This window comes from Pelobates fuscus, chromosome 2 (assembly GCF_036172605.1).
Source record: "Pelobates fuscus isolate aPelFus1 chromosome 2, aPelFus1.pri, whole genome shotgun sequence".
Taxonomy (NCBI): Eukaryota; Metazoa; Chordata; class Amphibia; order Anura; family Pelobatidae; genus Pelobates; species Pelobates fuscus.
The window spans coordinates 421,335,897-421,361,297 of NC_086318.1; the positions used below are offsets into that span (position 1 = coordinate 421,335,897).

A 25,401-nucleotide genomic window follows, 5' to 3' on the forward strand; every position below is an offset into this window, starting at 1 on the left:
TAGCTGAGTTGGAAAAGCCAGTCTATCAAGTTAGAGATTTTTTTCAGATATGGATATTTTGGGCCAGCATTTTTAATTGCCTTTGCATTTCTCCATAATTTCGGATATAGTGAATAAATCTAAAAGACCAGTCTCAATATTCATTTGACATAGAAGAACTAAAAACAATCATTGTTCTTCCTGGAGATAAAAGTGCTGTATGCAAATATTGGGCAAAATAAATGTTTCTAATCGAGTCAATTTATACTATTCTCCTGATATGTAACAAACTCACTCCACCTGTTGGTTGAAGATAGAGTTACAGCCAATGTTATGCAGGACAAATATTTCCAGAGATATTTATTAAAGTAAGAATTCAAAGTGAATTTCAAATGTATAGTCAAGGGAGGGAGAGAGAATATATATATATAAACTTCAAAATCCCCCGCACTCACGCTTTAGTAGAATTCCACTTTGCCGGGTGCCTTAGCTTGGACTCCAATCGAATATTCCAACAAAGAACAGCTGCTCACCGGTCTTATAAAAGTCCATAATTTATTAGATAAAGTTTAAAAGAGACCTTTTAAACTTTATCTAATAAATTTTGGACTTTTATAAGACCGGTGAGCAGCTGTTCTTTGTTGGTTGGTTGGTGTGTGTATATATATATATATATATATACCCATCAGGGTAACTGCTGTACACCATGTATAGAATACTTGGTGGTAAAAGAAAGTTCTTCATAAAATAAACATTTTTATTTTAGAATTAACATCCAAGCTTTACTTATGAAATAAGGCATAAATCAACCATTAATTTTATCTGGTATCCTCCACTCACACCACTAATTATTTCTTAATCTTTATCTTCAACCAGATAAAGCGGTATTAGGATCTAAAAACTGCTGGTATGGTCATTACTGGGGAACAGGGAGTAGAATTTAGTCCAGTCCACCATTACACATTGCCTTTGAATTCATAATGCATTTAAAGTAACACTATAGATAGGGTTAGGAACACGAACATGTATTCCTGACTCTCTAGTGTTAAAAACACTATCTACCCCCCCTGACACTCCCTTGCCTCCCTAAATATAGTAAAATCTTACTTTTATTTCAGTCTGCTGCTGACTCTGCTCCTAATCTGCCCGCTTGGCTGACATCATCAGCAGTGTTGATCTGAGCCAATCACAATGCTTTCCCATAGTACTGGCTGAGCTTGTCAATACAGAAGTTCAGGGGAAGAGCCAGCAGAAGCCAAACACAGCCCTGGCCAATCAGCATCTCCTCATAGAGATTAACTGAATCAATGCATCTCTATGAGGAAAGTTCAGTGTCTGCATGCAAAGAGTGGAGATGCTGAATGTTGGTCACACTGTGCAGCACTGTCCCAGAAAGCACCTCTAGTAGCCAACTGAGATCAGACCAGTGGAAGTATCCCTAGGCTGTAACAAAAACAGTGTTTACTGCAAAAAGCCTGAAGGGAATGATTATACTCACCAGAACAAATGCAATAAGCTGTAGTTGGCTCTGGTGACTAGTCCCTTTAACCTTATTCTCAGCCACATAGTACGACTGAGAATGAAAATAAAATAACTATGTTACAAATAAATACCATATCAAAAGCACTATTTCAGAAGCACTGTGTTACACCAGTCAAAATTCAGCACTCCAAAAACAACATGAGACATTAAGATGTCAAAAGGTTGTCTTTAGGGGGGCGTGTCCTGGACGCGGACCGGAGCAGTCGCATGTAGCTGGAGCTCCGTGCCGCGACGGCTAAATAGGAGACATAAACACGAAAAAAAAAAAAAAAAAGCCGACTAACACAACGAAAAACGCTGTATGCCGCCAGCATGTCCCAGACAAAAAGCAAGAGGGCTGGTGAGAGGGGAGAAAAGAGCAATTTCTTTGCCTCGAGGACAGGACAGGGGAAGGCCCCAACCCAGACAGAGCATGTCCAAGATGGCGCCGGCGGGGAACTCGAAACGGAGCCCCTGCATGGCGAAAACGAACAAGACAGCCCACTAACCCACAAAACTCTGAAAAGGCTTCTGGAAGAGATGTCTGACAAAATAGTGGGGAAGGTGGATAAAGCCATCAAAGACCTAAGTAAGGAGATACAGGAGATAGGCCAGCGCACTTCGCGCACAGAGGATCAGCTCTCAGAAATGGAGGAGGCCCACAACTCCCTAGCTGACACTGTAGAGGTCCTGGTCGCGAGATTGGACGCCCAGGACCTCAAAATTGCGGACATTGAAGATAGGGCACGCCGCAATAATTTGCGGATAAGAGGAGTGACGGAAGCGGTTAAAACGGAAGACCTCACCGCCCACATCACGGGCTTGCTAAGAGAATTGGCCCCAGATCTCCCACAAGACCTGCTCCTGCTGGATAGGATTCACAGAACCGCCAAACCAAAATTCCTACCGGCTGACACACCGAGAGACATCCTACTACGCATGCACTATTACTATGCCAAGGAGACGATACTCAATGCCAGCAGAAAACGGAAAGAATTACCTACGGCGTATAGGGGGACCACCATATATGCGGACATATCTTCATATACCTTAAGGAGAAGACGAGATTTTCGAGACATAACCACGACGCTCAGGGACAATCATCTCCCATATAGATGGGGCTATCCCACCAAGCTTCTGGTGATGAAAGAAGGGAAAACCACTGTCATGGGCTCCCCGGAGGACGGCCAAAGAATCTTGCGGGAATGGAACTTGGCTACCATATCAACAGAGGAACAAGAAAGGAATAAGACCAGGGCCCCGCAGGAATGGAAGAGGGCGAAAAAGAAATAAGAGACAGAGACTTTATTTGTGGAGGAGGACTGGTGCATTAACGATCGAGATAACCAACTAAGGGGCAGGGTAAAGTACTATATTGTATCCCGCACATGATATCACTTATAAACTCTTGAGTGAGTGAGGAGATTAATAAGGGCCTCTAGTATACAACCATGTACGTTAAAAAGTTCTTAGAGAGACCGAGGGCCCAGAGAGTTTAGACCTTTATCTCCCACTCTGACCAACCGGTTGTAGTGTGCCAACACGACTCATCCACTGTCAGGATCGGGACAGGGATCCAACACGCAGAGTACTAACAGTAGAAAGGTACGTATACCGGGCCTTAGAATGGCCGGACTAACGTACAGAGAATAGTCAGAGACAAGCCGAGGTCGAGGGAACGAGAAGACAGGTAAGCGAGAGACAAGCCGGGTCAGAGGGATAACAGAGATAAGCAGAATAGTACAACAAGCCGGGTCAGAACCAAAGAGAATACTAGAATACAAGAGCACTGAGTGACTAGACAAGCTAGAACCACGACAGGGCAATGAGCTAAAGGAAGAAGCAAGCTTAAATACCCTGACTCCGGAGAGTAGACACGCCTCCAACGAGTCCTGATTAGATATCGGACAATTGAGTGACAGGTACCTCGGGATAGGCGTCATGACGTCACGTACCGAGCGTCATGTTAGAAAAGGAAGCAGATCCCTCGCGGCCAGCGTTTAAGTGACTGGATGGACCGCGAGGAACGGAGGAAACAGGTCGTCTAGACGGATAAACGACTAAGTCTCTACCTCTCTCAGAGGTAGAGACCTCAGGTACCCTGACAGTACCCCCCCTCTCAGATACGCCCACCGGGCGGAAGGAACCGGGACGAGATGGAAAGCGGGAGTGAAACGCCCTGCGGAGGCGAGGAGCATGAACATCCTCCTGAGGTACCCAACTCCTCTCCTCAGGACCATATCCCTTCCAGTTGACTAGATACTGTAGCCTCCCCCGGGAGACTCGGGAATCGATAATGGAGTTGACCTCGTACTCCTCCTGACCCTCCACCTGAACTGAACGAGGTGAGGAAACCGTAGAGGAAAATTTGTTGCAAACTAGCGGTTTTAGCAAAGACACATGAAAGGAGTTGGGGATGCGTAAGGCAGATGGCAGAGCTAGGCGATACGCAACCGGGTTGATCCGAGTCAGAACCCTGTAAGGGCCTATGTAACGAGGAGCAAACTTCATAGAGGGAACTTTTAAGCGAATGTTTTTAGTACTCAGCCATACTCTATCCCCAGGAACAAAAACTGGAGCCGCCCTTCTGTGCTTATCAGCGTGTTTTTTGAACAACATAGAATTATGCAGGAGAATTTGACGAGTCTGATCCCACAACTTCTTCAGATTGGCGACATGATCATCAACCGACGGAACTCCTTGGGAAGAAGAGACCGAAGGAAAAATGGAAGGATGAAAGCCATAGTTCATGAAGAAGGGGCTAGAACGAGTAGAATCACAAACGAGATTATTGTGTGCGAACTCTGCCCAAGGAATCAAACCGACCCAATCATCCTGGTGTTCGGAAACAAAGCAGCGCAGATATTGTTCAATCTTTTGATTAGTACGTTCAGCGGCTCCGTTAGACTGAGGGTGATATGCAGAGGAAAAGTTCAATTTGATACCTAATTGAGAACAGAAGGATCTCCAGAATCGTGAGACAAATTGAGAGCCTCTATCAGAAACGATTTCAGAAGGTATCCCATGTAAGCGAAAAACCTCTCTCGCAAAAATCTCCGCCAATTCAGGAGACGTGGGGAGTTTAGGTAACGGCACAAAATGAGCCATCTTAGTGAACCTATCAACCACCGTGAGAATAACAGTCTGTCTCTTGGAAGCAGGTAAATCCACAATAAAGTCCATGGCCAAACAGGACCATGGTTTCTCTGGAATGTCCAAGGGGTGTAATAGACCACATGGCGATGTATGAGGCTGTTTAGTCTTGGTACAAATCTCACAAGCTCCGATGAAGTCCTTAATATCCCTTCGCAAGGAAGGCCACCAGAAATCCTTGGAGATCAGGGAATATGTCTTGCGAATGCCAGGATGACCAGCCACCTTACTTTCGTGGAAACACTGTAAGAGCTCCAGTTGGAGTTCAGGAGGAACAAAGTTTCTTCCCTCAGGAGTCTGTCCAGGTGCCAGATGTTGAGACTTCATGATCTGAGCAAGCAACGGAGAATGGATTTTGAGACTTGTGTTGGCAATAATATTGCATTTAGGTACAATAGAGGACAGAACCGGTTCAGATGAAGCAGAAGGTTCATATTGGCGAGATAGGGCATCGGCTTTAGAATTCTTCGAACCAGGCCTATAAGTGAGAACGTAATTGAAATGGGTGAGGAATAACGACCAACGAGCTTGCCTGGAAGACAATCGCTTAGCCTCTCCAATATAGGACAAGTTCTTGTGGTCCGTTAAAATAGTAACAGGATGTAATGTCCCTTCCAATAAATGTCTCCATTCTTTTAAAGCCTTGATAACCGCTAGTAGTTCTCTGTCACCAATGTCATATCTGCTCTCAGCACCAGATAATTTTTTAGAAAAAAATCCACATGGATGTAACGGTTTATCCACACCTAACCTTTGGGAAAGGATAGCACCTATGCCAGTCTCTGAGGCGTCTACCTCAAGTAGGAAAGGAAGAGTGGTATTAGGGTGAACTAAAATTGGAGCGGAAGCAAAGAGCTCTTTGAGAGTTTTGAAAGCAAGGAGAGCTTCCGTGGACCAATTCTTAGTATCAGCCCCCTGTTTGGTCATATTGGTGATGGGCGCAATAATAGAAGAATACCCCTTAATAAAGCGCCTATAATAATTGGAGAACCCAATAAATCTCTGAACGGCCTTGAGACCCTTGGGTAGAGGCCAATCTAGAATGGACTGAAGTTTATCCGGGTCCATCTTAAATCCCTCCCCAGAGATCACATAACCGAGGAAATTTACTTGGGATTGATCGAAACTACATTTCTCCAATTTGCAGTATAGACCATGTTGAAGAAGTTTGTGCAAAACCCTTCTGACTTGTTCGTGGTGAGTCTCAATCTCTCTAGAATGAATGAGTATATCGTCCAGGTATACAATGACACACTCATGCTGGAATTCCCTAAGAACCTCATTTATCAGATCCTGGAATACAGCCGGTGCATTACATAACCCAAAAGGCATTACAGTATATTCATAATGACCGTAACGAGTATTGAACGCCGTCATCCACTCGTGTCCCTGCTGGACTCTCACCAAGTTGTACGCCCCTCTGAGGTCTAACTTAGTGAAAATGTTAGAACCCTTTAAACGATCAAAGAGTTCAGTAATCAAAGGAATGGGATAAGCATTCCTAATGGTTATCTTGTTCAAACCTCGATAATCAATACAAGGCCTAAGTGAACCATCCTTCTTTTTAACAAAAAAAAATCCAGCCCCGGCAGGGGAGGAGGATCTCCTAATGAATCCCTTGTCTAAATTCTCGTGAATATACTCCTCTAGAACTGAATTCTCCTTAGTAGATAACGGGTATACATGACCCCTGGGAGGCATGGTACCAGGGAGTAGGTTAATCTTGCAATCAAAGGATCTGTGTGGAGGTAAGGTATCGGCTCTCTTTTTATCAAATACTGCCTTTAAATCCAGGTACTGAGGCGGTATTTGTATCTCTGTAGGATTAGAGGAGCTAGCCAACGTGTTTGCCAGGCAAAGAGGCGAGACCCTCCGCAAACACTTCTCTTGGCAATTCTGACCCCATGAAACTATCTCCCCTAATTCCCAATTAATGATAGGGTTATGTCTCTTTAACCAGGAGTACCCCAGGACTATGGGAATAGAAGGAGAGGAAATGATCAACAGGGATAGATCTTCCTCATGCAAGATGCCAACAGTTAAATTCACAGGTATGGTCTCACGGAAAATAACAGGCTCAAGTAACGGTCTACCATCTATGGCCTCAACGGCCAGGGGTGTCTCCCTTAACTGGGATGGGATAGTATGCTTGTTAACAAAAACTTGATCGATAAAGCTCTCAGCGGCTCCAGAATCGATCAAAGCCATGGTTTTTACTACTCCCTTCTCCCAAGTCAAAGAAACGGGTAACAGAAGCCTGTGATCTTTATAATTGTGAACAGAGGACAAAATAGATACACCCAAGGCCTGTCCTCTAGAGAAACTTAGGTGCGAGCGTTTCCCGAACGATTGGGACAATTTAGGCGTAAATGACCTCTGACTCCACAGTACATACATAAACCCTCCCTTCTCCTGTACTGTCTCTCCTCCTCTGTGAGGTGAGTATTACCTATCTGCATAGGCTCAGGGAAACGTGAGGTTTCGATCTCAGAATTTCGAAATGCAGGAGCTAGTTTAAAGGAGGGTCTACGAGTCCTATCTCGAGTGTTCTGCCTCTCTCTTAAGCGTTCATCAATGCGAGAGATAAAAGAAATTAAATCCTCCAAACTCTCAGGGAGCTCTCTAGTAGCGACCTCGTCAAGGATTACATCTGATAGCCCATTTAAAAATACATCTATATAAGCCTGTTCGTTCCACTTAACTTCTGCCGCCAAGGATCTGAACTCTAGTGCATAATCCACAAGTGTTCGATTTTCCTGTCTAAGGCGCAACAGTAATCTAGCTGCATTGACCTTCCTACCAGGGGGGTCAAAAGTTCTTTTAAAAGCAGCTACAAAGGCATTATAGTTATAGACTAACGGGTTATCATTCTTCCATAAAGGATTAGCCCATCTCAGAGCCTTCTCAATGAGTAACGTAACAATAAATCCAACCTTCGCTCTATCTGTAGGATAGGAGCGGGGTTGTAATTCGAAATGGATGCTGATCTGGTTCAAAAAACCACGACACTTCTCAGGAGAACCGCCATAACGTACTGGTGGAGTAATACGAGAAGAAGCACCTACAGTAGCTACTTCTAGACCTGAACTTACAGGAGAGATCGAAGGAGTACGTGTCTCCTCTGGTGGGTTACTAGCACGAGACAAAAGCGCCTGTAGTGCTAGGGCCATCTGATCCATCCTGTGTTCCATGGCGTCAAACCTGGGGTCGGAAGAACCAAGCTGACTGTTAGTACCTGCAGGATCCATTGGCCCTGTCGTAATGTCAGGATCGGGACAGGGATCCAACACGCAGAGTACTAAAAGTAGAAAGGTACGTATACCGGGCCTTAGAATGGCCGGACTAACGTACAGAGAATAGTCAGAGACAAGCCGAGGTCGAGGGAACGAGAAGACAGGTAAGCGAGAGACAAGCCGGGTCAGAGGGATAACAGAGATAAGCAGAATAGTACAACAAGCCGGGTCAGAACCAAAGAGAATACTAGAATACAAGAGCACTGAGTGACTAGACAAGCTAGAACCACGACAGGGCAATGAGCTAAAGGAAGAAGCAAGCTTAAATACCCTGACTCCGGAGAGTAGACACGCCTCCAACGAGTCCTGATTAGATATCGGACAATTGAGTGACAGGTACCTCGGGATAGGCGTCATGACGTCACGTACCGAGCGTCATGTTAGAAAAGGAAGCAGATCCCTCGCGGCCAGCGTTTAAGTGACTGGATGGACCGCGAGGAACGGAGGAAACAGGTCGTCTAGACGGATAAACGACTAAGTCTCTACCTCTCTCAGAGGTAGAGACCTCAGGTACCCTGACATCCACATGGCCGAGATGCGTATATAGAAACGCATCCACAGGCGCCCCATCCCAGGCAGGGACTTACTGTAGCGGTAGGTAAAACTACATTGAAATAATAGATGTAAAACTACATTGAAATAATAGATGCAAGAAAAAAAAAAAAATGATGATGAAAGAATATAAATTAATCGCAAAACAAAGAGAACTGATTAATATTAGTTTCATGTCTAAGGCTTTTGGAGAAAGATGGATTTCTCCATTATATAAAACTAATATAGCCGTAGAGGGAGACAGCTCCCTTTAGGAAGTGAGGCCAAAAGCCTCTACCCCCGAGGCACGTACATGCAGTGCCACGCCGATATAACGGCAACACCACTTAATAGGAATGTTTATGTATATACTGTTAATTATGTTAATGTATTGTTGTATGTTATGTTTTACCAGGTTTTCACCCCACATGGTGGGCTAAGAATTACTTTAATGACATCAGGGTTAGTGGGTAACCCGACTCCAACACTCACAGGGGTACTGATGGGAACTGCAAACTGCCAGACCACTGTTACTCATTGCTCCGAAACCTCAGAAGGTCAAATACAGCACACACACAGGGCTACACTGCTCGGCTTGATCAAGCTGGGAAGAGCAGGTGCCCTTCTAACAGTAGACCAACACGTGAGAAATAAAGCACACCACACTCACGAGCCACCGTGAAGATATGCACACTTAACGTCCGAGGCCTCAATGCACCAGTAAAACGCCATTTACTTAATAGGGAAGTTAGAACCCTAGGAGCGGACATACTATGCCTCCAAGAAACGCACTTCAGACACAACGACCATCCAAATATATTACCCGTAGAGTACCCTCACCAATACCATGCCACGTCTCCCACGAAGTCTAGAGGAGCCTCCATCCTAATACACAAAGCAGTCTCATTCACACTACACACAGCAGACCCGAACGGCAGATATGTCATAGTCCAGGGGCTGGTCAACGAAATACTATACACCATTGTAAACATATATTCCCCAAATACTAACCAGAGGAATTTCTTGCACAAGATCCTAACCAAAATAAAACAAACCCAGGCGGGAATTACAGTGCTAGGGGGAGATTTCAACCACATGTTTGACCCACAACTTGACACCACTCTACCACCCCACCGAAAACATCACCGCCCATTAAAGAGACAATGCAGGGCTATTGCAAAACTCCTACACAGCCACCACTTTTATGACGCATGGAGAGTATTGCACCCGACAGAAAGGGCATACACCCACTTCTCGGCAGTGCATAACTCCGCATAATCTGCATAATAGACGGATTCCTACTCTCAGGAGCCGCGCTAGACCAACTCCTACACAGTGACATACAGCAGATCACATGGTCCGACCACGCACCAGTGACTATAGAACTGAAAAATAACTATGACTTTAAGCATCGCAGCCCATGGAAAATCAACAACTCTTTACTGAGAGATAGAGTATTTGTCAAATCCCTAGAGGGGGACCTAAAAACATACTTTCACCAAAACGACACAAAAGACACCACAGACACTACATTGTGGCTAGCACACAAAGCGGTGGCGCGAGCTAATTCGCAGGGCGTCCTACATAAAACGATCTCGCCAAACACAGCTACGGGCATGGCAGAGGGAACTGTATGAGTTGAATAGCCTAAACCAACAGACCCCAACGGCTGAAACGAAAGCTAACATACAACAAATCACACGGCTCATACACAAACAAGCAATAGATACACTGAATTATCACATGCAGAAGCTCAAGATATCACACTACACACAAGGCAATAAGGCAAGCAAGTTACTAGCTCAACGACTCAAACAGAGGCAGGCATCTCAGAAAATTTCATATCTCACAGACACATTAGGAACAAAAATCTCCACGCCCAAGGGAATAAGTGAGGTGTTTGCAACCTATTATTCCTCACTATACAACATCCAGAACGATACAACAATAACTCACCCAACTAAAGTAAGCATAGGAAACTACCTAGACGGGGTACAACTACCCAAGCTTACACCACAACAACAGGTAGCTCTGACGGGACCGATAGAGACCCAAGAGATTATGGACATGATCAAGACCCTCCCGTCAGGGAAATCCCCGGGACCAGACGGGTTTGACAACCAATATTATAAACAGTTCGCCACAATTCTAGCACCCTACCTAGCCAGAATGTTCACAGAAGCAGCCCAAACTGGCGAACTCCCCAGGGACGTACTGTCTGCCCATATTGTCACGCTCCCTAAACCCAACAAGCCTCCCACAACTCCGCAAAATTTCCGTCCCATCTCCCTTCTCAACACTGACGCGAAGCTCTTCGCTAAATTATTCGCAAACAGGCTGGGAAACATCTTACCACACGTCATACACATTGACCAAGTGGGATTCGTCAAAGGGAGACAGGGGGCAGAAAATACTAGAAAGGTCATAAACATCCTTTACCATCTGAAAACTCAGCAGAGAGGGGGACTGATGGTCTCCCTCGACGCTGAAAAAGCTTTTGACCGCCTACATTGGGGGTTCCTACGAGCAGTTTTAAGCAAGTTTGGCATCCCACCTGGCTTTGTGTCAGTTGTGGAAGCCCTCTATAGCGAGCCCTCAGCAAGGGTGCTCAATGCAGGGTTTCTGTCCGAACCGTTCAAACTCACGAATGGAACGAGGCAGGGATGCCCCCTGTCCCCCCTGCTGTATGTCTTGGCGCTAGAACCGCTGGCAGTGAGGATACGCGAAAATCCAGCGATACACGGTATAGAAATAGGGGGGAGGGAGTACAAACCTAACCTGTTCGCAGATGACATTTTGCTTACACTTACACAGCCACACATCTCACTACCAAACCTACTGCAGGAAATAAAGAACTACGGGGAACAATCATACTATAAATTAAATGTCACAAAAACCCAAGCGATGGGGATAGGACTACCACACAGCTCTATAGAACACCTCAAGCTCTCATTCCCGCTGGACTGGAGAGACGACCATCTCACATTCCTAGGTTTGAGAATCCCGAGAGACCCGCAAGGCCTCTTGGAACTCAATTACGGAAGATTACACAGAGAATACAGTGACACACTGAAAAAATGGGAAAGCACATATATGACATGGGTGGGGAGACTAGCGGCGGTTAAGATGATGTTACTGCCTAAATACCAATACTTACTTAGGACACTGCAGATCCCCCTTCCCAATACCTACATAAAACGGATGCAAAATGTCATCACAAGTTTTGTATGGGCACACAAAAAAATAAGAGTAGCAACGATTTCGTCTAAGGCAAAGGAAAGGTTTTTTTACTGTAAGAACAATCAGGAAGTGGAATTCTCTGCCTGAAGAAGTGGTTTTATCAGAGTCCATACAGATGTTCAAACAGCTACTAGATGCATACTTGCAAAGACAGAATATTCAAGGATATAATCTTTCAATGTAGGGTAATAACTGCTTGATTCAAGGATAAATTTGACTGCCATTCTGGGGTCAATAAGGAATTTTTTGTCCTAGCTTGTTGCAAAATTGTGCTTCAAACTGGGGTTGTTTGTTTTTTTTTGGTTTTTTTTTCTCTTTTGGATCAACAGCAAAAAACAGGTGTGAGGAAGGCTGAACTTGATGGACGCAAGTCTCTTTTCAGCTATCTAACTATGTAACTATGTAACTATGTAACGTCGATTCTAACTAAGACTGTGGACCAGGGAGGGCTGGGACTACCGGACATGCGGACGTACTATAGAGCAGCAATAATATCCACGGCCCTACAGGCTCATGCAGCTGAAAACCCACCACAGTGGATAGAGATGGAATCGACCTGGACAAACCCCAAAGGCCTTAAATACCTCTTATGGGTGCCGCACAACCGGCGACCACCGCTCCCAAACATGCCCACCACCACGGACACCCTACTCAGAGTCTGGGACAAGGTTAAATCACAACTAGGGTACACAAATGCCTGGTCACTAGCCACCCCCATATTTAGCATTCACATAGCATACCCCACCTTCGACCACCGCAAATGGATAGAAAGAAGATGTACACTAGTTAAACACCTGTATAGCAAGGGTCACATGAAAAAGTTCCCAGAACTACAATTAGAATATAACTTACCACTAAACACGATATTCTCTTATATACAACTGAAGGGAATACTGGCAAACAACACCAACCCGAACACCCCGCCAAACGCAAGAAGAGTAGAGCACGCATGTATATCAATGACCATGCCCAAAAAAACACTTTCACTCATTTATGCAATACTAAATGATCCGAGCCAACATACACAGGGTGACACCTTCAGAGTAGCATGGCACAAAGACATAGGCATGGAATTCTCAGACGACCAATGGTCCAGAGCCTTTACGGCTCACAAAGGCAGGTCTCGCTGCTCATCCCATCTAGAACTCATGCGCAAATTACAGTATAGATGGTATCTCGTGCCAACCAGATTGGCGCGCATATACCCCGACACCCCCAAAACATGCTGGAGATGCCTAACAGGAGAGGGCACCATGCTCCACACGTGGTGGACTTGCCCGGCCATTAGGGAATACTGGAGGAGAGTGGAAGAGACGATACAGGGTGCACTACAAATCGAATTTAAGCTAAGACCGGAATGCGCATTACTACTCATGACACTCGAAACCCACACAAAAACACAAGCCAGCCTATTGTTCCACATATTAATAGCGGCCACCCTCCTAATAGCAAGGAGATGGAAACAAACACAAACACCCAAATGGAATGACCTGATACAACAAGTATCACTTAACTTGACTTATGAAATAGGGACTAACCAGCAATCCCAAACAGCAAAACACATCACTCAAGCTAAACAAGAATGGGAGGTCTTTGTGGAGATGTTAGGACCAGTGGATGAGTTTGAGTCATAAAAAAGAGAGGGAAAAAAAAAAAAAAAGAGGGAATAAGTTAATAGCAAGGAGCAACCGTAGTAATAGGAGGGATGAGAGGAGCGATGATTTCGGAGAAGTATGATAGAGGTTTACGGAACACACCCACTACTACACCTGATCCAGGGCACTGGAGTACTAGAACCCACACTGTACATAGTTGAGGGGATCCAGGCCTAAATACCACGAAGAACAACGAACACGGCAAGGTAGCCGGAAGCTTCGTAAATTCGAAGAAGGGCTCATGGAACTCTCCCTCCCCCCTACCCTTCTGTCTTCTACCCCACCCACACCCCCAGGTCAAAAAAACCCGTACCCCCCTCCCGGAACTACAAGCAACAGATATGTTCACTAACAAACAAACGAGAATAGTCACAGCAATTAGGTAATCAACTCAGTAATATCAAGCAGCTGATAACACTCAGCGCGAATAAGGCAAAAGTGTACCATACTCAAGTTAGATATCAAGTAGACTCATCAATCAGCAGATGTTCCAAAGCAAACCAACAGACGAATCTTAACATGTATACTGTGACCTATGTATGTATATGTCCGATGCAACCTATATGATATCCAAGGAAATACTCCAAAATGCATAAAATATTACGATGACTCTCATTGTCGAACAAACCATTGTAAATATCACCAACCATATTGTAAATATTGTATTAATGTAATAATGTACCAAGTGAACCATGTCGATTACTAACGAATGCTAGCAACGGGAAAATTGTGAATTCCCTCCCCCCCCCCCCCTTTTCTTTTCTGTATCCCTTGTTGAGAATTACGACAAAATAAAAATTGTCAAATTGAAAAAAAAAAAAAAGGTTGTCTTTAGGAGTAAATTACTGCACTGTAGGTCCGTCGATGTCTGAGAGTTGCCAAAAACGTGAACATGGGTTGGGCTATTCTCCACTGTATTATTATTTATAAAGTGCCAACAAATTCCACGGCGCTGTACAATAGGCAGACTAACAAACAAGTATTTTCAGCAAAACACGTTGGACGCACAGGAACAGAGGGTGTTAAGGGACATGTTCAAAACGAGTCTATGACAAAATTAAGAATGTTTGTCAAAAACTGAAAATGTGTTGAATGAATGTGGTTTTGGCAAAATATATAAAAACATTTATATGAGCACCGAAGTAAGATAAGAAAATAAAAGAACATGCTTTAAAGAAACACTCCCAACTTACCTCCAACTCAAGCAGAGCTGCCGTTACTGCATCAGTCGCAAGATCACCAGCTTGAAGTTTCTCGATCGCCTGGTTAAAGAGAGGAAGGGAATGTGTTATTTTTGGACGAAGAACAAGTAAATAATACGTCTTTCATTAAATGCACATCCAAACTCCATCAACAATTCCTGCATGTTGAGGTCACGTTAATATTGAATGGAAATTAAAATATTATTTCGGTTTGATCCTTTAGCCTGTTCCGGCTAAGGGTGGGACAACCCATGCGTGATGCTACCACAATTAGCCAGGAAATACACCTATAAGGAGAGTGCAAATGGCACTCTCTTCTCCATACTGGTAACCTGTTCTTCAAAGAAAGTATTTGGAAGTTTACCACAAATCCATGTACAAACAAAAATTATCTGTTGCTTTTAGGTTTGCAAATTTGGATCTGTATTAGGTAAACACACAAAGTAACCACAAACAGCCAATATAATCTAATGATCAAACTGGTACACTATTGTAGAGGAAAACAAATCACTTTTGTGATCCTTACAAGCTGTAGTAGTTACAGCTACTTTTCATGCACCATTTCTGTTGGCTTGTAAGTACTTGTCGATGACTGCTAATGTAAGAACAAGCAGTAAACAGGCAAAAACAACTCAATCTTTATTACTATACACATACACACAAACAATAAGAAAAATAAGCAATAAAACGAAACAAAAAAAACTACAAATAAAGAGAATCGAAATTCAAAAACACTGCTCACTGAATGTTTTCATTAATCTAACAAAAACGATGATCTAATAGAATTCTAAAAATTATATTGATGCACTCAAGAAACATAGGAAAGTAATAAGCTATTTCATAATCATAACGGAATAAAGGTGACCATCCCATAAAACAGAAATTAACTAGAAAAGCACACATTGATTGTATTAGTAGTGAATAAAAGATCCCATTTGGGAACTTTGTCCTCCAAGCACGAGATGGGATTAAAGAAAGCCCGGAGTGTTAACATCTTGATTTAAAGTTCTGACTCACTTTTTAACTTATCGCAAAATTGGGAAGGATGAGAATGAAGCATGCCACAGCACAAAGGTCAAGCAACTCACACATTTCGGAGTATGAACAGGAAATATTGTCTTAGCAGAACGGCCAGTCTAATAAAAAAACAGTTACTCATTACAGAATCCTTCCCCTGTTTCACATAAATATCCTTCTTTGTGTCTCTTGTGCCATATCTGTCTAGTCATTTGCCAAAAGTAAGTTTTTGCTGGCTTCTGAAGCCGGAGAGAATTTCAGACTTTTTACTGCTGGCCCAGGTTGTAGCTGTACAATCATTTCCCCTAAAATAAATTTGCTTTCTCCCCCCCCCCCCTGCACACCTACAGATGTGTTTTTTTCTCTCTAAGCCAAGTGAAATGGCACGGACTAGTAAACGCACAGGTTATGTAATAACTTTGTAAGACAAAAGAATTCAGAAGAAAAATGACTATTTTTAATGACACTAGCATGTTGAAAGAATCGTGCTTTCCAGAAGTTGAAATGCATATTTTTGTCGTGTGTAAGCCATTGGCAAGTGTGTGCGATTTGAATTACAAAGAGCAAGTGAATTTTATACCAAAAATAAAATGCATTCTTTTGTTGCACGGTACTCTTTGCTTTCATTAAAGGGGGGAAAAAAATGAAAGATTTTTTTTTTTTTAATTTGAAACGGCATTGGCTCTTAGGTAAACTGAAATGGAAACATAGAAAACAAGCTAATTATAGAAGATGAAAAACATTTGGACCACCTAGTCTCAACTATTTTAAATATTCTATTGGCTTGTTTTTATTCTGAATAACATTCTTTGCATTTTAACCAGCATATGATGCTGGGCGCACGCAAACATTGTATAAATAATAAAAGGAAAAAGAATGAACAGAGCTACTGAAATGTGGGGGTCCTCTCCGACTAACAAAGAGAATAAACTTCAAATAGAATTTACATATTCTACAGATCTTAGAATTAATAAATGAACAGAGAAAAAGTGCCATAAGAGGTTTTTTTTTTTTATAAATATTAAATAAAATTTAAAGAACCCTAACGCTGTCCCTTGCATTGATTTCATCCAAAACTGAAGATCTCACTACAGTTACAGTAAGGGAATTTCTTAGTTAAGTAAAAAGAAAAAAGGGGTGGGACTATAGCTGTGCATATTTAAAAACTGATCTATTTCATTATTTTGTTAATTATTTTTTTTTTAGTTGCATTAGGTCTTCACAATCCTGTATTTAGTGCTACCTGCCCTGTACAGTAATAAAAAAAAAAACAACAAACTGTTTTGTTGACAATTTTAACTGCATACAGGAAGTACGAAGCAATGTACACATACCTTGGGGGGGGGGGGGGGGGAACACTAAACAAAAACAACTATGTCAACTGCCATGAAAAAAAAAAAAAATATATATATATATATATATATATATATACACACACATAAAATCACATGAATAAAATTCAATCTTTGGAAACAAACCTGTATATACACATGAGATTTCAAGTACCATAACCATTACAACATGCTGCAGTGGTTATGGTGTCAGGAATCCACTGGCGCTGTCCTATTGTAATTTGTAACATTAAATAAACTGAAGGAGAAGCTCGATGTCTCAAGTCCAAAGAATTGCCAATATAGGACAGAGTGCTCAGCATTCTTAAACATTTTAGGGAACTAGAGGACAAATGGCACCTTACACACTACAGCGTTATGTAAGGTACATTGGGCCCCAATGACATCACTTTGCCAAACAAAATCACTCTTAGCATGCAACATCCACCAGTTCCTTTGAATAACATATGTAACATCTGCCAGTGATGGGACATCTGGCGTCCATCATTCTGTTGTGCAATTACAGTCTTAATTTCCAAGATGATGTGGCTAGGCAGCTAGAAAATAGATGAAGGCATATCAGCATACCTCCAACATTTCAAATGGACAGAGAAGAACATTTTAAATTTAGGAGAGTTACGGGGAGGGGGGACACAGGGGCATGGCTCTTCTGAAATTTTACTTACCATCAACAATTCATGCAACAAGAACAATGTATCTTATTTACAGGCTGATTTCTAAACACATTTATTGTAGTTTAAAAACACATTTATTGTAGTTTAAAGACACATTACAGAGTATTATTGCTGTAGAGCTCTGGTATACACTCAGACACACCAAAAATATTGAACACCTAGAAAAGAGGGACTGTTGGACTTCAGCCCAAAATAGAGACTGACCCTTCTAAATAGGGACACTTTGGAGGTACAGATTAGGAAAAAAAATTATACAAGGAGAAATGCTGACAAGTGTAACTAAGGAAATAAAATGCCAATCTCACCAAAAGCACAAATTTGTAAGAAAACAATCACATACAACACAGCACCAACATACATGAAGCATTATGCTTCCCATGCCACTGTGCATTCATCATAAATTGCTTAATACAAATTAAATGAACAGAGAGAGCATAGGGGGCACTCCCGAGACCTACTTTTGTATGAAAGGTGCTGCCGCTGTGACCAAAACTTCATGAATGAGAGAATAAATAGTTGTGGCGCACTCAGACTACAAAGAGAACAAAGATGGCTACTAAAATGCCTATCTAAGTATAAATATGGGGATTTGGTTCCACCATATGGCCATATGTTGTTAAGCCCACCACTACTTTCAAAGTACCCCATTATTGGTGGGTCCTACACTAAAATGTGGGGGGTAAATAAATAGTAAGAATGTTAAAAATAAAAGTGTTAAATTAAATACTGGTAAGAGCATAGTGAGTATACAAACATAAGTGATGAAAGCAATTAAAAACAGTGTTAGAACTAAATAGTTAATGTGATGTGTTTGTGCTAAAATGGGTATACTCACTATTGCAGATAACTGTGCTAGCAGGAAAAAATAATAAAAGTGAACTGACTATTGATAAACTCCTCCTATATATACACACCTGTGGCCACCTCTAAAGGAGACTCTGAAGCTGGGGGGGCCTGGGCAGGGTGCTTAATGGGGTACTTTGAAAGTAGTGGTGGGCTTAACAACATATGGCCATATGGTGGAACCAAATCCCCATATTTATACTTAGATAGGCATTTTAGTAGCCATCTTTGTTCTCTTTGTAGCCTGAGTGCGCCGCAACTATTTATTCTCTCATTCATGAAGTTTTGGTCACAGCGGCAGCACCTTTCATACAAAAGTAGGTCTCGGGAGTGCCCCCTATGCTCTCTCTGTTCATTTAATTTGTATTAAGCAATTTATGATGAATGCGCAGTGGCATGGGAAGCATAATGCTTCATGTATGTTGGTGCTGTGTTGTATGTGATTGTTTTCTTACAAATTTGTGCTTTTGGTGAGATTGGCATTTTATTTCCTTAGTTACACTTGTCAGCATTTCTCCTTGTATAATTTTTTTTCCTAATCTGTACCTCCAAAGTGTCCCTATTTAGAAGGGTCAGTCTCTATTTTGGGCTGAAGTCCAACAGTCCCTCTTTTCTAGGTGTTCAATATTTTCATATATACCTATGATTTTGGCTGAGGGAATTATTGGCCACTTGAACGTGGTGGCAGGATGTTGGCCTCTCGGTGACCGTAAGAGATTCAAAAACGAGTGGCCGTGACTTGGGACGCCCTAGCTGTAGCCCTGAAGAAAGGCGAGCGTGGTGGCTAACTATGGTTTGATCGTGGGGCTGAACCTCCGTGTTGAGGTGGGGAGTAGACCTTGCGGCACCGGTGTATTTACTTAGGATAGCCAAGGCCAGCGCCTAACCCTAAATGCCTTTTCTCTAACCTGATGTACTTGAACTTATGTATTTGTCCTATTCCTTTGGACAATGCACAGGAAGACTTCAATATATATTCTTGCTTCTGAAGGGAACAGGTCCGGTCAAGGTATCCTAAGGGTAAGATAGATACTAGTAGGCCTGAGGCGTGCCACTGGTATGCCAAGTGTAAAAATGTCGAACGTATGGATAGGTATGTATCAGTAACGTAAGAACCTGTGTAAGCTGAGGGACCTGAACGTTGGTTCGTAATTAGAGACAAGCCCCTGGGTTCCCATAACTGTGAAATTGAAATGATACGAAGGCGAAGTGAGGCCTTAAGGAGAAACTTAATCACAGTGAGTAAGATTAACAATACCTGGTACTGATATGCAGGAAACCAGGCAGGCTGTTGGTGGTTGATGGCGTAGAACTTGGCGAAACTGCGGTAATGACGCAGGTCTAAGTAATGATATGTAGAAATGAGAGACAAGAAATGTACCGTTAAATTAGTAGTGGCAAAGTGGTGTAGGTTTAGGTGATGGTTGTTGAAATCGTAGTGAGGAATCTTAGACCTGGCCTGTTTTGAAGTTTAGAACCCACTTTGGGAGGTGGGGAGGCTGAATGAGGCCTCAATTGGAAAAAAACAACAACTGGTAAACCTTCTTACCTAAACAGTAATACGAGATACTGTTTGAAAGAAATGTAGTAGAGCCTAAAAACATACGTATTCTGAGTATAAGGAACCAGTATATAGGGATTTAGGAAAAAGAGATTTGCAATCCTGCTTATGGTCTGTAATGAGTCTGGTGAAAAGGAACCGTTAGAGCTTAACCTATGACATGCAAAACTAAGAAAAAGATGTAGTGAGCGGAGCGACCTCAGTTACGCAGAAGACTATTTTGTGTATTAGGGAAAGGAAAATAATTTATAATATGAGAGACTAAGTTCCAGCGGGAGTAAATAACGGTGCCTGGTGGTGTATTTAGCATACCGTTACTTATTAAGTGATTATGGCCTGACCGTGCCTTTAAGAAGATTCCCCTGTGTAAAAATGTGTCCCATAAATTTTCATGACCATAGACGGAAATAGTGAAACACACAATTACTATTTTAGCCAGTAGTAACTGAAAGAGCCATATACTTTAACACATAAATTAATATAGAATGCAGAAAATGTGAACGGGTGAGTGCTTTCGTTTAAACCAATGGCATAACGAAATACATTCATAACAGATTAGTGAATTTAAATGCTGAAGCCTCCTGCGTTCGGCTAAAAACGAACGAACGAGAGGACTGTAAGCAGGAAAGAAATACCTGCGGACGGTTAATGGACCGTACGAAAGACTAAACGAAAGCCATTTTTATTGCGGTCAGCTGTTTTAACATACGAATGAATAGACGAACGGAAGTATGTTAGTGCGGTCGGCAGTTTTGTTATGCGAAAGACAAACGAAGGTGTGTGTACTCTGCGGTCGGCTGTTAGCTGCACGAGCCACGGAAGTACACAAACAGTGAATGTGCACGAACGGGTAAGTATTATAAAGGGAGCCTATCCCCGCGTTTTTAGGGCCGTACATGGGACGTTATGCTTACATGGACGTGCGTGCCGGTCTCGTGACCGGAAGCCGGGTAGCGGTCGGTTAGAAGCCGATTGGCAGGCACGGAGGTCGGAGGCAGGAGCTAGGAGTTTAAATAGGGGTCATAACTCCTCCCACAAATTCAGGCCAAATGGCCTTTTAACACAATATATATATATAGTTTTGTGTTAAAAGGCCATTTGGCCTGAATATAGAATATTTTTTTTTAAGGATTATATTAAAGTGATATTGTGTTACCATTCTGGGGGGAGGAGGGCTCTCTTTATATTTTTTAAACAAGATGACATCTTGGAATTGTGGATTGTCATTTTCATCCACACCTTGGAATCTTGCATAAATATGATCTGTGAAGTTCCCCATTTGTTTGCTATGACAACTCCCATCACACATGGTGCAGGGAGTCCCCAATATAAAAAGTAAAAGGAGCGTCAGAGTTCTAGAATCAACACTCTGTTTTTACTTTTTAAATGTGAAATCTTTTCCAGAATTAAGCCAATCATAATCTCAACATGGACCCGGGCTCTTTTTACATTTCTGCGGGGTTTGTGTTTAGCTGTAATTTTCCTCTTACTCATTTACTGTACCCACACATATTATATACTCGCCATTAGTCTTTCTAAAGATACCATTATTGTCATCATATAGTTTACTGTAAAAAATAAAATATGATGAGATTTTATTTTTAAACACACTTTTTCTAACTTTGACCCCCAAAATCAATTGTGCATCTACAACCGCCAAAAAACACCCTTGTTAAATAGTTTCTAAATTTTGTCCTTAGTTTAGAAAGATCCAATGTTAACATGTTCTTAGCTTTTTCTGGAAAGTTATAGGGCTACAAGTACAAGTAGGACATTGCTGTTTCAAATTACGTATATATTTTTGAAATTTATCAATAGTGACATTGTAACACTACTATCTGTCAAATCTCTGTATAAAACCTCACATGTACAGATTTTTTTTTAAAGTAGTACCCAGGGTATTCAATACGGGGTATGTCCAGTCTTTTTTAGTAGCCACTTAGTCACAAAAACTGGCCAAAGTTAGCATTTATATTTCTTTGTGTGTTAAAAATGCAAAAAACTATTATGAACGCTAACTTTGGCCGGTGTCTGTGACTTTGTGGCTACTAAAAAATACCCCATTTGCAATACCTTGGGTTGTCTTCTTCTGCAAGTGGTATGCCATCATAAGGGGTAATTCTCATTCCTGGGCTACCATATGCTCTCAAAGGCTACGTAACCAATCTGGCAAATGTAAATGTAAAAAAAAATAAAAAATGGAAAATCAAGTCTTATATTTGACCCTGTAACTTTCAAAAACACTATAAAACCTGTGCATGGGGGTACTGCTATACTCGGGAGACTTCGCTGAACACAAATATTAGGGTTTCAAAACAGTAAAATGTATCACAACAATATCATCAGTGAAAGTGCCGTTTGTGTGTGAAAAATGCAAAAAAACTTTCACTGACAATATCATCAATGTGATATGTTTTACTGTTTTGAAGCACTAATATTTGTGTTCAGCGAAGACTACCTAATAAAACAGTAGCCCCCATGTACAGGTTTTAGGATGTCATGGAAAGTTACAGGTTTTAACACAGTGCTAGCAAATTAAATTCTCTGGATTTTTGGCCTGGGTTGTCAGGCAGGTCCCTCAAATTGCAATCAATAAAATTACTTAATTATGTAAAAATATTACATAAATGTGCACGTAGAATTTAAATATATATACAAAGTTTATTTGAAGTCTACGTGTATATTTATGAAAATATTTATGTAAATGGATATTGTAACGGAAGGTTTCAGCAAAAAAGGGGTAAAAATCCGTTTAGGCGATAATCCCCTTTTCACAGACAGGCACAGCTACTGTAAAAGCACCAAAACTCACGAATTCGGATATAAATGAATGCACCAAACTCCCGAACGGCATACAAGGGAATAAGCTAGCACTCCAAACTGGAACCTCATGAATAGCTGTTAGCAGACGAACAGGAAAAGCATACATCAGCTTACACTCCTAGCAATCAATCTCCAACAGCATACAGTGGATCCCCCCCAAGAACGAGACAAGGCTCCGTGTTGAGGGTCAAGCAGTGGTCTGTTTATTGAGGGCTACCTGCCCCGGTATTTATGCAGGTCTCCCACCTGGTGGACACTCCCCTAGGGTTATGCAGTTTAATCGCCATGGAGCCAAAGTCTTTAATCACACGAATAGGCTCCATGGCATAGCTATCTGTGTTACCACAATTCACATAAAAATACCGAATGAACGGCTGTTCGGCTACATCCCCACGAACCGGAACCAGGAGACGGACGGCTCAGCGGTGTTCGTGCAAATAAGTGTCAGTTTATAGTTCCATAGTTTAGGTGCCGAACACCGCTGGCCGTACGGGACTTGTAAACTGGCCGCCGCCACGTGTTCGGTCGACGAACAAAGACCACCCTGCCTTCGTCAATTAAGCTGCGGTTAACCGCAACTTCAGGGTGGTCAATTGGCGGCACATTCCAGCTCCCAGGGGGTCGTGCAATCGGTAGTTTGTTCGGTAGATAAAATCTACTGAACACCCCGGCAGAAAAGGCACGAATAAGTCTTTCCGCAGGGAAAATAAGTTTTTTAAAGTCTAAAAGGCAGCAGTCGGGCAACCAGGCTCCTCCAATGCAATGTGGCGAGATTGGTCTCGTCACAGATATATATTTCATATTTTTATATACAAAGATATATAATTTCATTCTAAGTGTATTTTGATAGATATATATATATATATATATATATATTTTTTTTTTTTTTAATATCAAAATACAGTTAGAATAAAATTTTATTTATATAACTTTTTGTAAAATTTAAAAATGTTTTAAATTATACACACACACACACTATATTATAAAAAAAAAAATAATAATAATAATAATAATAATAATAATTTAATGTCAGTTTAGGCAGTCCCCCTGCAGGCAGCACTATTGACACCTATTGCGGCCATGTGACCACTCTTTCAGAGGTACGTCCGCGGTCCTTAAACCTATTTTTGTTGGACGTACCTAGTACGTCCGGGGTCCCTAAGGGGTTAATATAGCTGTACAGCCTAAAACTTGCAAGTCATTTTCCTGCCTTTTTTTACTCTCATAATCTGCTGCAGAAAGTTTCAGGGTTTTAAAATGTTCTTTTTCTTGTCTGTTTGTATGCTTTTATTTACTCAAATATTCCAAGTTCATTCATGAGTATTCATCACAAACTGAACTTTGTTTGCAATATATTCAGGAATTACAAAGAGGACTGTGTTGAAGTTTTACTTTCCAATTGTGGACGGTGATGTCTGTTGCTATATTTTGCTGGTTATTAGACGGGACCAGGCAACCTCTAGGAAGATTTATGGGGGGTCCTTGGGAGTCCTTGTTCGGTCTTCATATCTACTAAACATGCAACGTTTTATAGGCTTGTGTATTGCGCAGAGTGGGTAGAGTAACAGAATTGTGTTTTGAGCTTTATTTATGCAAATTTTCCTTGGTTACAAAACCCCCCCAAGAAAACACACTGTCAAGGAAAGCTATGAAATCATAGCTGGGAGTAGACAAACACATTCATTTGCACATCACTGCATAATCTGTGCAAGCAACATAGGAAGTTTGTGTGTGTAAAATGGTTCTGGTTTAATGAATAAAAAGTAGTAACGATAACATTACTAAAGCAAAGTTACTAAGCAAGTTTCCTCGAGTGGAGCATCTCGCCTAAGGATTCAGTGCAGTTCACATGGAACCTCCAGAATCCAACACTGCAAGAGACCTGGGCGAATTTTCATTGTTTTTTTGTTTGTTTTTTACAAAACACTGACTTTTGGTTCACTGGAAACAAACAGAATATTTGATCTAAAACATCAAATATGGATGGAAAACATCACAAGGTCCGCTACATTACCAGTTTTGCTATTTTTGGCCTATGGATTCTGAATAATTCATCCAGCTCTTAGTTCATACCCCAAAAAGATAAAATATGTTTCACGTTTTCTGTACCGGGCTGCCCTTAGGGGAACTATTTATAGGACACAGCTATTGATGTAGAATTATTAAAAACCTTTATTGATCCTGTATTGAATTTTGTACTAACTCCATTTTGTCTACATTACATGACAGATTTTCCTAACAGCATTTAGAATAATGAACAGAGACTGTAGTTTCTAGAAGGACATGACTAACACCGGAATTATCAAGTTCCTGTAACAACAAAGTATACTATAGCTAGGCCATGAGAAACAGCTTGTATGAAATGTTCTTTCATAAAAAAGACCCTGAACCTGACCTAGAGTCTGACATCACTAACTACCCAAAATGACGCCCAAGCCCCCCTTCCCACCGAGTAAGCCTCGTGCTGGGTAAGATGGCGCTTGAGCCATCTGTCCACACCCGTGTCCAAGAAAGACGCCACCTCCCGGTGGGAGGACACCTAGCTAACCACTTAGTA

At 41.9% G+C, this 25,401-nt stretch overlaps 1 protein-coding gene across 5 annotated transcripts in view; it reads right to left on the reverse strand.

Moving 5' to 3' along the window:
• Positions 1–25,401, reverse strand: part of TASP1 (taspase 1) — a 168,385-nt gene that overhangs the window by 128,925 nt on the left and 14,059 nt on the right. For all 5 annotated transcript variants that reach the window (XR_010086636.1, XM_063444031.1, XM_063444030.1 and 2 more), the window contains exon 5: positions 14,566–14,634. Coding sequence is in view for 4 of the 5 variants with exons in the window: in XM_063444031.1 (XP_063300101.1) it covers positions 14,566–14,634 (69 nt within the window). In the remaining variant the exon portion in view is untranslated. The remainder of the gene's footprint in view (positions 1–14,565; positions 14,635–25,401) is intronic.